Genomic DNA, 13,342 nt, shown 5'->3' with positions numbered 1-13,342 from the left:
TATAACCATGGCTTCTCATTGTTATAATGGTGCTTGACAACAAGGTTAAGCATGAACTGTGAGCACAGTTTTATTCAAAGGCACAACAAATACTCAATTTCACTAAAAATTTTTAAAAAGGTAATTTTTCCAATCAAAAAGCCATTTTTATCAATTTACTCTTATAAGAATGTAGTAAGATGTAGAAGTATTTCTTACCTGATCGGTAGCTCTTACAATCAATGTGTATTTATCTTTAGTCTCTCTATCTAACGGAGTAATAGTCTGTATCTGACCGGTATCAGCACCGATAGTAAACCGGTTTAATCCAGCTCCCGTACTTCCCGCTGTCGCTAACGAATACAACAATTTACAATTCACTCCCGAATCTTTATCGGATGCTGTTACCGTGACGATAGGTCTACCGGGAGTTTCGTTCTCCGTCAAACTGACGTTATAAAACAATTGATCGAATTTCGGTGGATTATCGTTTTCATCTTGTATCGCGATGGATATAGATGTCAGCACCGTTCCGGCCGGGTTACGATTATCGGACGCTTTGATCCATAAATCGTAATTATGCGTGATTTCGTAATCGAGTTGCCTAGCGACGATTAATTGTCCGTTACGCGAGCCGATATTAAACGATGGTCCGATGTTGCCGCCGACGATCGTGTAGGTGATAGGTAACCCCAGCGGCGAGGTCGCGCGGAGACTCGCTACCTGATAATTAGCCGATACCGATTCGCTGAGACTGAATGTTTTCTGGGTGATTTGAAAAGTCGGTTGATTATTGACAGGTGTTGAGAATGATATCGTCACAGAAGCTTGCATCGTACGTGACTTCAAACCCTACAAATACAACAATATCAACTGTTACTTCACAACTAGAGTCAACGGATCCTGCAGCACCATTCACACTTCACACACACATCAACAAGTAACACCACACATTCAACATTTTATCAGCAAACTTTCAAACACTGATTGTCCACACTTCACTGAAGGAGGGAAGGGGAGGCAGGTTTCAGGCTGAAGGGGGGGCAGGTTCCAGGCTGAGGGGGGAGGGAGGTTCCAGGCTGAAGGGGAGGGAGGTTCCGGGAGGTTCCAGGCTGAAGAAGGGGGCAGGTTCCAGGCTGGGGGAGGGAGGTTTCAGGCTGAGGGGGAGGCAGGTTCCAGGCTGAAGGGGGAGGCAGGTTCCAGGCTGAAGGAGGAGGCAGGTTCCAGGCTGAGGAGGAGGCAGGTTCCAGGCTGAAGGGGGAGGCAGGTTCCAGGCTGGGGTAGGGAGGTTTCAGGCTGAGGGGGAGGCAGGTTCCAGGCTGAAGGGGGAGGCAGGTTCCAGGCTGAAGGGGGAGGCAGGTTCCAGGCTGGGGGAGGGAGGTTTCAGGCTGAGGGGGAGGCAGGTTCCAGGCTGAAGGGGGAGGCAGGTTCCAGGCTGGGGGAGGGAGGTTTCAGGCTGAGGAGGAGGCAGGTTCCAGGCTGAGGAGGAGGCAGGTTTCAGGCTGAAGGGGGGAGGCAGGTTCCAGGCTGAAGGGGGAGGCAGGTTTCAGGCTGAAGGGGGGAGGCAGGTTCCAGGCTGAAGGGGGGAGGCAGGTTCTATAGCTGCCTAGTAGAGCTATGACTTACCCGATCTGAAGCGTGAACCGTGAATTTAAAAACACCCATTGAAGCCGTTATTGTTTGTGTAGCTTTAATAACTCCAGTGTTTGGATCTATAGTGAATTTATCAGTTCCACTTAATGAATACGTGATCTGTCCGTTGATTCCGCTGTCACTGTCTACAGCTGTCACTCCTAATACAAAATCACCTATAATCATACAATAAATAATACAAAAACAATCAATACAAATTCATACATTTCACACAGAGACTGATGAACCCAGATAAACTGATGAGATATTCAATTATTCCTCAATTGAGGATAATTTCATGTTAATCAATATGAAAGTTTTGAGATCGATCTAAATTTCATTCTCACAGAAAACAGTAAACATTGAACTATCATCAATAGTGAGTTATTCATATACTTTATACAAAGCGTCAGGTAGTTGTAACTGAATACCGAGTACATTTAAATTATTCAACAATGAAGGCAAAAATTGAATCTACATAAAAATTAGGTGTAAAATAAAGGTGAAGTATTTTTGAATAGGAATAACTGATCTTTCTAAATGACCCAGTTCTAGATAAAAACAGGTTTTACAACGAAATATAAATCTATTTTATAAAATACACCTGGGCAGCTTTAGTATGCAGTAAGGAGGATCAAGTTTTTAATAAATCCGATTAGTATACAGAGTTTTACATAGAAAGCGTTTGCGCTGAAGGCAATTATCACAACACGACTACAAATAATCAGTATTTTCATATAATTATCTGAACAAACAGGAATTTAAATCGACACGAAAACAAAGCGAAGGCAAAACCCTGGAAAAATATCATTCATTTATTTGTTATATAAGCCCCTCGTTCAAGTGGGAATTATTATTTTTTCAGTTTCACATCGTCACTCACCAGATCTGGTCGGATCCATTACAAATCCGTTATAAACTCTCTGTTCAAACACTGGTCCATTATCATTTACATCCTCAACTAATACTATTACTTTAGCCGAACTGGATTGCGGTGAACTACCGCTGTCTTCTGCTATAACTGTCAGTTCATATTCCGATTTAAACTCTCTGTCTAATTGCGCCGTCGTTACTATTTTACCAGTAGCTGGTTCAACTGTAAACTTATCACCTAAACTATCCTTCAGATGATACCTACAAAATATATAATACATTCATCATTAGGTTTACAGTCTATAAATTGGTATCATCAATCTAGGGTTTATGAGTTTGAATCCATGTTCTTCTCTTGTCTTAATTGTGAAAAAGAAACATAGAACCTGCTACAAATAATGCCCCGAGTGGAGCTTAGCGGGTTTAGGGGAACCTAGTAGTGCTCTAATACTACCCTGGAGTGATGTTCAATGGTTCGAAGGAACCTCAATATTACCGACACACACCCCCCCCCACCCCCCCCCCCCCCCGACCAGAGTGTTTTTACTTTCATACCTTATTTCAGCGTTAACTCCTTCATCTGAATCAGTGGCAGTTACTATAGCTACACTGGTATAAACAGCAGAATTCTCCTGTACGTAACCTGTGTAAACATCTCTCTCAAACTGTGGCTGATGATCATTGACATCTTTTACATAAACAGTTACAGATCCGGAACCCGACAGTCGGATATCATCTATAAATACATAATATTATTCTATCATCAATAACAATTCTTCAGGAACCTGGTTCAACAGTTGTCAGTTAGATCGAAATCTGGAAGAACTTAAAATTCAACTTTAAATTTACAATAAAATCAGATGATTTTCAAATTTTTAACTTTAGATTCAATTCGAACCCAAAACTGTGGAATTCAGAGCTGGAAATCAGGCGTAATAAACTTATAATTCAATCATTCATAAATTCAGGGCTTTGAAAAGTGGTTGAATTGATGTTATGTAAGAAACCACTTTATACATTAGAGTGTGATGTGTATATTTGATAAACAACTGTTTATTATTGACTCAATGTCTGACGGTCAGTCGGGGGCCGGTCAGTCGGGTGCCGGTCAGTCGGGACCCGGTGGTCGCCACTTTAATGTTCACAATTTATCTAGAAATGTTACATAAAATAAATATGAGATATTGAAATTGTACACAAGACATTATCAAATCAAACATGACTGATATCTCAGTCTGTAGATCTCATATTAAGATCTCTTATATCGAGATCTAGTGCGATATTTGTTGCTATCCAATGAACTGAAAAACATGGTAGAATTTATTAGAAAATTAAATAATTTTTCATGAGCGAAATTTGATAATGAAATAAAATACATGTACTGGAGGGTGTAGGAGTATCTGGTGTATCTATTGTTTGGAGTATCTGGTGTATCTATTGTTTGGAGTATCTGGGAAAATAAAAACTCGCTGAACATGTGTCCAATCAATATAGAATCAAATTACTAGAATCAACTGCAACATTTCTCTTTATTTTATAATCCCAGCAGCTGCTCCACAGTCAGTCGAACTGATATCACAGACTGGACTCTTGAATGAAGAATCTCGGAGTGAAATTTGAAACTGTTGTTTTTTGTAATGAGTTTAAAGTGTGTGAAATTAAACAGATTTTCAATGATCAAATTTCATCTATCATCTACTAACAGCTGATGCGTAAGTTTATCAGCCACAATGCAACAAGTTGAAGTTTATTTTACTGGTGTTTCGATGATCAGATTGCTAGCTAGATACGTACAGGTCGGGAACCAGGATTATTCTACTTTCTTATCTAAGAAGTATGAAGGGTCTGGCTCGGGTGACTTTGGGCCATAAAGGGCCCAGCCTGGGCGACTTTGGGCCATGTAGGGTCCAGCCTGGGTGACACTGGGTCACACTGAGCCACAAAGGGTCCAGCCTGAGCCACACTGAGCCATGAAGGGCCCGGCCTGGGGCGACACTGTGGTTGTTGCGCAATATATGAATTTTATATAACTTTAATCTAATTGCCCTAGTTGTTAATTGTAAATGTGAGGAATGTGTTTAAGAAGCGGCTGGTGACCGTTAATGGGGAAATACAATTAAACGAGGGAATACAGGGCGGATTATAGGGAAATCATTAACCGGAACCGGGTGTCACCAGTAACAACTAAACACCTTTCAATACCGGTTTATAATCCATTTATACGTGATTCACTGATTTATAAATAATACTCCTTAGTCCATTATTGAATATAATGAGAGAATATTTCAATATTTCTATAAGATCAGACAAGTCACAAAGTTTAACACAGTTGAGAAAAATACTAAAGAATAGTTTAGAAATATACAAAATCCTGCATGTTTAGATATTGATAAATTAAGAGTTTGATTGAACTCAAACAGTTACGATTGTGATGAGAACATTTACACCGAAGAATATCGATATTTTAGTGTAAATGAAACAATTTGAGTTTGTGTTTTAAAGATTAAGGTGTTGAAATCTATGCACGTTGAGAAAAGAGCCTAAAAATGTTCCTTGAGCTAACTGTAGTTTATTCAACCTTTCCACTGTATCCTAATAGGATAAAGTCAAAACATTGAATGCACTATTAGAATAGTCATAACATTGAATAAACTACCGTATTAGCTGAAAGAAACATTTCAGATTCTGTTCTTTCATTTTTTGTGTGAGGGAATTCTCCAATGAGGAATTGTAATGTAATATGTTAGTGAGGAGTGGTAACCGATGCTATGGACATTTAAACCGATGTAATTGAGGCTAGAGTAACTTACTTCCGGAGTCGTAAGCTACGACCGCTAACTGATAAACCGATTGTTTCTCACGATCCAGAGTTTTAGTCGCCGATATTTCACCGGTGTCTTCATTAATAGTGAATATACCCCTCGCACCGCTGCGTATCGAATAAACGATCCGATTGTTAGCCGTAGAATCATCGTCTCTAGCGGTAACGGTTAATACGTGAACCGGTAAACTGTAAACATTCTCTCGAATGAATCCGATATACGGAGAATGTTGAAATATCGGAGCGAAATCGTTCACATCTAGAACCGAGATAGTTACAGTAGCGGTATCGGAACGTGTTACTATCCCGCTATCCTCAGCCTGTACGTAAAGAGTGTAATCGCGATTACGCTCGTAATCTAATTTACGATTCACCGTTAGAATTCCCGTTTTTTCTCCGACGATGAAATCCTGATTATCGTCGCCGTTGACGATGTAGTATCTGATAGCTGCGTTTAGACCGATGTCTTTATCGGTGGCTCGTACTTTAATTAGTTGAAACCCGATATCTACATCCTCGCTCACCGGTATCGAGTACTGTTTACGAGTAAACTCAGGTGAGTTATCATTCTCATCCTCGACCCAAACGTGTAAACTCATATCCGTCTGCCGCGTCGGTTGACCTTTATCTCGAGCTCGTAATACGATCGTATAATTCAAGGTCGTTTCTCGGTCTAATTTACCGATAACTCGTAACTTTCCGTCGAACGCGTTAATCGTAAATAAACCGTCGCCGGGAGACGCAACAATCGAATACTCCACGTAACCGTTAGTACCCGCATCGTCGTCAACGGCAACCGCCGTATACGCTACCGTGTTAGGACTGGTATTCTCCGGTATCCGGGCAACCGTCGCCGAGGTGAACACAGGCGCGCAATCGTTAACGTCTAATAGACGAATCGTTACCTAGCAACAAACAATAATCAGAATATTAGAATCAAATTTGTGTAAATGAGTCGGTTTAAATTAATGAGATAGAGTTTGTTACCTGAGCCGTACTAGAGAATCTATTATTAGTATCAGTCGACTGATCTAATGCTTTCACTACTAGATTATAAACACTAGTCATTTCTCTATCTAAAACTCGAGCCGAGCAGATTGTACCATTTCTGGATCCGATCGTAAAATATCCATCGATGTCTCCTGATATTATACTATAAACTATCTCTCCATTCTTACCTACAAATATATAATACAGATTAGTGAGTAGTCTCATGAGTGGGGGGGAGGGGGAGGAGGAGAGGGGGAGTCTCATGGGGAGTACGGGGGGGGGGGGGATGGAATATAGATTATCAGTACTGTAGTTTACAATGTATTAAATATAAATTGCTCATACAAATATATCACTGAAGTATAAGTGTCTCCTCGAACACATACACTGTCTGTCAATACAGTACTTCAAACACTCTCTCCTCTCTCTTCAAACACTCTCTCCTCTCTCTTCAAACACTCTCTCCTCTCTCTCCAAACACTCTCTCCTCTCTCTTCAAACACTCTCTCCTCTCTCTTCAAACACTCTCTCCTCTCTCTTCAAACACTCTCTCCTCTCTCTTCAAACACTCTCTCCTCTCTCTTCAAACACTCTCTCCTCTCTCTTCAAACACTCTCTCCTCTCTCTTCAAACACTCTCTCCTCTCTCTTCAAACACTCTCTCCTCTCTCTTCAAACACTCTCTCCTCTCTCTTCAAACACTCTCTCCTCTCTCTTCAAACACTCTCTCCTCTCTCTTCAAACACTCTCTCCTCTCTCTTCAAACACTCTCTCCTCTCTCTTCAAACACTCTCTCCTCTCTCTCCAAACACTCTCTCCTCTCTCTTCAAACACTCTCTCCTCTCTCTTCAAACACTCTCTCCTCTCTCTTCAAACACTCTCTCCTCTCTCTTCAAACACTCTCTCCTCTCTCTTCAAACACTCTCTCCTCTCTCTTCAAACACTCTCTCCTCTCTCTTCAAACACTCTCTCCTCTCTCTTCAAACACTCTCTCCTCTCTCTTCAAACACTCTCTCCTCTCTCTTCAAACACTCTCTCCTCTCTCTTCAAACACTCTCTCCTCTCTCTTCAAACACTCTCTCCTCTCTCTTCAAACACTCTCTCCTCTCTCTCCTCTATTGGGGCTTTATTATTTTGTTTGATGTGTTTTTCTGATTTTTTCATTATGAATATGTTATGTACAAGTTGAGTAATTGGGGGGGGGGATAAATTCATCAGTTAATTCTCAATATTTTCTGAGAAGCCAACAGGAGATTCATTGGATTAAACTACTTCATAATTCATCTCTTTATAAACAGAAGATGATAGCAGGCGAAGGGGGAGGGGGGTTGAGGGGGAGGGGGGTTGAGGGGGAGTATTGTCATTGAATAGAGTTACCTCACCACACCTGACTGGTCACCACTGACCATTGCACAAACCTTCAAACCCTATCAGTCACTAGAGCTCAGTGGTCTAGAGGTTAGGACAGTGGACTGACAAGTAAGAGACCCCGGTTCAAATCCCAGTTGGGACTGGAGCTAGGGTTAATGACCTAGGGTTAGCAGAGCTGTGCTGGCTTGATTGGGCCCATTTTGGTAAATTTGGTCATTTGGTATTTTCCAATAAAACACCTCACTGGAGGGATCATTTTTTTTAGAACTGTCTTTCTTTGGGTATAAAAGAGCAGCGTCCCTGTGTTATGAGCCTCTATGTCTTTGTCTTATTATTGCATTGAATTTATGTAAGATATAAATAATGTTGCACCTGGATGTGAAATATTTTCTCTTTTATTCAACCCAATTATTGATTGCTTCAGGCTGTGTTTATATTGAATTAATCAACCATTGAATTCAGTCTCATTTCACAGTCATTTTCAGCTTCATCAAAACAGTGTCTTATACAATATTACATCATTTAGAGTCATATTAGATCGATATCAGGTGTTCCACCCCCTCCCCCTCAACCCTGGATCCCTAGCAGCTAAAATTACACCCCAATCCCTTCTATTCAGCCTCACAGAATACTCATCAATTCTACCTCACAACCTTGAATAGAATCATTGTAAACCTAGTAAAATATAAATAGATCATGATCAGCCCCCCTCCCCCTCTAAACCCCCATTTAGGAGTCTGATCTAATAGGTCCTCATCAACAATACATAGCCCTAAATTATGAAGTGTGGAATGGTGCTCAACTGGCTGACAAAATGCTATTCAACTTTCATTTAAATTCAACACAGATATTTATGAAGTGTTGTTTGTAGAGGTGTATGCAATGTCAAGTGAACACGTGTCGCTCTCTGCTGTATAGTGTCAGGGGTAGGCGACCAGTCTAGTTACTCCGTATCGTCCCGACGCTGGGTATTCTAGTGTCGTGACTGTCAGGGGTAGGCGACCAGTCTAGTTACTCCGTAACGTCCTGACGCTGGGTATTCTAGTGTCGTGACTGTCAGGGGTAGGCGACCAGTCTAGTTACTCCGTATCGTCCTGACGCTGGGTATTCTAGTGTCATGACGACACAGTAAAGGGCGCTATTACGGGTATTCCGGTGACTATAGTGTCTCCGTAATCCGCTAGAGGGCTCTGAATCAGTGTCCATAGGTGATTATAGTGTCGCGATGATACACTAGAGGGCTCTGAAGGGTATCACGATGTCCTGCACACGTGGCTATTCTACCATTATAGTGAATGTGCGAGTCAGTAGAGGGCTCTGATGGACATCCTCTCAGTGACTAGTAGTAAAAGACCTCTCGGAGTGGTCAAGCGGTCAGCTGGTGACAAACACACAAACTCATTTGCATATGATTTATTCTGCACAGTAGAATGAATGGATTTACAATTAATAGGATTGACTTCTGTGAAACATACAGTATTATATAATGCATACATACACACAGTGTTATTACACCAATAAAACACAGTACATTAAACAGTTCCAAGAATATTTCTATTTCATGTGTTTATCGGGTATTTCCTTTTACTCATTTCTAGTTAATAACTTCAAAATAAACCTTCGGCCAAAATCATTGTCAATACCATATTAGGAATGAGTAGATTTTTACTATTATCGATATATGAATTATCTTTGTTTTACAAAAACAATTGGTCTCTGATCAGTCTTAGTAGCCGCGGTTACAAAACCAACTGACTTAATTATAACCTGTTTAACTGTGGAGTAATTATATATAAATACTTAACACCCACACTTAATCTATGATGATAATAGTAATTTACACAGTTAGAAGGTATCCCAGTATGGGGTAATGCTAGGAGGGTATCCCGGTATGGGGTAGGGTAACCCGGTATGGGGTAGGGTAACCCGGTATGGGGTAGGGTAACCCGGTATGGTAGTGTATCCCGGTATGGGGTAGGGTAACCCGGTATGGGGTAGGGGTCTATTGACTGTCTACTGTCTGATCAGCTAATCACTCAGGAGGAGTCAATGACTCAAGAGTCTATCGCGAGTCATTTTCCCATCGAACTGACAGGAGTTTTCTAAATATTAGATAATTGGACATTGAGTCAAACACTGAGTTCCACACAGATATTTCTCTCAAATCTCAAATCCTAACATATCATCAGTGAATATGGAACTGGGTCCAGAGCACTTCAACTGTTATAAGCACCAGAGTTCAACATCGGTTCACAACAGACATACACAAAACAGGTTTACATTGAGATGATTGCTGCTCGTGGACCCAATTCCTTATTTGACTAGATATAACTTCATTTCTAATGTTAACCCTGAGGCCAGTTGTAGTCATGGCTTAGATTTGAAACCAGTCTAAGGCCATCTTCATTCTATAGCTTAACTAACAACTTAAGACCAGTATTAAGACTTTTCTTAAGACTTAAGTCACAACTGGACAAATGTACATTTTTAATCTGATGACCGAGAACTACGGAGTCCTAAGCCTGTAAATAGTGTAAACTAACGGACACACATAGGTACGTACCGGAATCGATATCGGTAGCTTTAACCGTCAGTAAACTGGTTCCGATAGGAATATCTTCTTTAACTTGATTACTGTAGGATAACGGATCAAACACTGGAGTATTATCATTCACATCTATAACATTCATATACACAGTAACCGTGCTACTCTTTATAGGGTTACCGCTATCTTCTGCCTTCACTGTCAATACGTAATGCTGCACCTACAAAACACAACATCATTCTTTAAGATTTCATTTGGAGCCAAAGATCTAAGAGTTTTTCATCGACGAGGAGAGGGCTCAGAAATGTGTATCAAGGAGTTGTAAGTCATCTTCTTGATTTAATTACAATCAGCAATTTTCAGTTTAAAATGTTTTAAAGGAGGATATTTCAAACTTTTTTCATGAAATAGAACCCTTGAGAGTGGAGGGGAGTACATTACTTTTACCTGTTCGAAATCTAAAGCACCGTTGACAATGATCGTTCCTTTATTGCGATCTATAGAGAATATATTACTGCCCCACTTCGTCATCCAGCTGTACGATACAACTCCGTTTAAACCTTCGTCGTCGTCGTTAGCGACCACTGCCGCTATTGTTGTACCGACGGGTGTATTCTCCGAGACGTCGAATGAGTAGATATGTTTAGTGAACGCGGGTGGATTATCGTTGATATCTGTGATGGCTACGTTAACGGTAGCCGTAGATTGATGAGATCCGTCTGTCGCTTCGACCGTTAGATTATACGTTGACTGAGATTCTCGATCTAAACCTGATGCAGTCGTTATAACTCCTGAAATAAATAAACAACATCGTTGAATTAATACTCTCAAAACGGTAGTTACTCTATATCCAGTTCTACACAAAGAGTTAACATATCAACTGTAACTGACAACTGTGCAACTGGATTTAGATGATGATTGGAGAAGTAAAGTATTCCGCTTTATTTTCTAATCCGCTTAAAAACTTCTGACTTGAAAAAAACTTGTTATGCTCCGTAAATCATGTTAAAGCGTTTAATCGGTGAATCTGATGTTTTGTCGCCGGTTTTTATTGTACATATTTCTGTATTGTAACGAAATGTGAGGTTTATTTTGTAAAACAACTCGTTTTTATCATTTAAATTTTCTGTGAAATAACAAGTTCAATATCAATCAGTCTAGTTTTTATTGCCGCAGGTATTTGGGTCACAAATCTATTCAACGATATTCAGAGGTTCTGGTATGATGTTTTACTGTAAGCTATAAACACAAGTTATGCTTGAAACTACGGGGCTATATGAGTGATATGGGTCTGTGGGGCTGATGGTGGGGCTATTACGGAACTGTGGGGCTGATTGTGGGGCTATTACGGAACTGTGGGGCTGATGGTGAGGCTATTATGGAACTGTGGGGCTGATGGTGGGGCTATTACGGAACTGTGGGGCTGATGGTGGGGCGAGGAATACTAACCATTGAATTGATTAATAGTAAATCTGCCATCGTTTCCGGATAAAATTGAGTAAGTCACTTTCTGAAGTTGATCGGCGTCTGCAGCTGAAACTATAGAAACCGTCTGCCCGACGAGTGCATCTTCTGCTATCTGTGAACTATAGGTGGCGGGATTGAATCTCGGAACGCTGTCATTCTCATCTAATAATGTTATAGATACCTACAATATACATCATATTAATGTTACATTTTACTGTTACACTCAGTTCAATCATCAGTTGGAAACTGGAGTCTTTAAACATCTCTATCTTTGAGTCCAATTTTCTATTTATAAATCAATTTACTAAAAGTGTAAGTTTGTTATTTTGATCAACATGATCAACATAAAGATCAGCAAGTTTCATTGATAAAAGACTTTAAATTGTGTCAATGTTTAGTATTTAAGGCTATCTCTCTTATTTAGGGGATGAAATTGATTAACTTTACAAAAAGTGTTGAAGCAATTTTCCAACCATTCTTAGACTTTAGACATATAATGATCAAATTTCCTGGATCGGAATCAGATAGCAACATTGAACTGTATAATATCACACATCACACCAAGCTCACATAGTTAATCACATATCATCAATCATTCATAGACCAGTCAGAAAAATATTTTCATTTCAGATGATCTAGGATTAATTGCTACAGGCTTCGATCATTACTCAATAATTGATTAATCACATATACAGAGTGAAACAAGTCTAGATGAGCCGCCTCCCCCTCACACACTCCCCAGGGGGAGGGAGGGGGTTGTGGCTATATAAGGCTATAATTGAATTCTATTGTTGGACATTGCGTGACATTTCAGACAAAAAAAATATCCGACTCGAAGAAATCTTTACTTAAAAGCTTAAATTCATTGACTCGCCAGGGGTGGTTTTCACACATGAAACGCTGCGTGGAATTCATGTATGATTCAGAGTATATAATAATAATAATCTCTGACTTTATTAGAATATTTCAAGTCACCAGATGTTTTTAACTTAAAGGGTTTATGATAAAGGGTTAGTGATTATTAAGGGGTCTAGAATTCTGTACACAGTGGTAAACCATTAACAACCGCCCCGTCCCCGGTTTATTTGATAACACTTTTCATTGTTATCGGTGTCAATATTAAACTATTGTAATTGTTATATTTAGTCTTGTTTGAATCTAGCGCCCGCCATTGAGCCATGTAGAATAGTAGCCGTATCTATAGTTATAATATTAGTGAGGGGCGTGGCAGGGCTTCCTATCGGCAGTATCTCAGTGTCACTAGATTTATTAGGGTCATGCTTTAAAATTGAAACTAAACTATCCCGACAGGATACAAGAAATTTCTGATTTAACCATTAGAAGATATTTAATCATATTCGAAACCATTAGAAAGTTAAATCCAAAGCTAACTTGGATACCACCAAACTCTGACGCGACAGTATGCGTACTAATTATACTATGTGTTTAAAACTCGTTAAGGTGTGGTCAAATTTTGTAAGTAATAAACTGTTTGAATTCAGTCATGCCGATCACTCAGTGAACTATGCTTACATTTCCAGATCAACAGTACTGCTGCGTATAACATACCCTGGCATGCGAGGTTTATTGTCTATGTTTAAGCAGTGTTCATATATTCAGTGAAGAATGAATTCTATTCAGAATAAATAATGAAAGAGTTTAGGA

General features: G+C 40.0%; 1 protein-coding gene across 1 annotated transcript in view; it reads right to left on the bottom strand.

The window, feature by feature from the left end:
• The window catches only part of LOC141906105 (cadherin-related tumor suppressor-like), a 29,235-nt gene that overhangs the window by 9,534 nt on the left and 6,359 nt on the right, over nt 1-13,342 (bottom strand). The window contains exons 2-10 of the mRNA XM_074795302.1: nt 11,660-11,858; nt 10,658-11,001; nt 10,229-10,430; nt 6,293-6,483; nt 5,295-6,210; nt 3,040-3,220; nt 2,495-2,745; nt 1,606-1,787; nt 199-831 (exon numbers count right to left, since the gene is read on the bottom strand). Of these exons, the coding sequence (XP_074651403.1) occupies nt 199-831; nt 1,606-1,787; nt 2,495-2,745; nt 3,040-3,220; nt 5,295-6,210; nt 6,293-6,483; nt 10,229-10,430; nt 10,658-11,001; nt 11,660-11,858 (3,099 nt within the window). The remainder of the gene's footprint in view (nt 1-198; nt 832-1,605; nt 1,788-2,494; nt 2,746-3,039; nt 3,221-5,294; nt 6,211-6,292; nt 6,484-10,228; nt 10,431-10,657; nt 11,002-11,659; nt 11,859-13,342) is intronic.

This window comes from Tubulanus polymorphus, chromosome 5 (assembly GCF_964204645.1).
Source record: "Tubulanus polymorphus chromosome 5, tnTubPoly1.2, whole genome shotgun sequence".
Taxonomy (NCBI): domain Eukaryota; kingdom Metazoa; phylum Nemertea; class Palaeonemertea; order Tubulaniformes; family Tubulanidae; genus Tubulanus; species Tubulanus polymorphus.
This window is presented reverse-complemented; position numbering and strand designations above follow the sequence as displayed.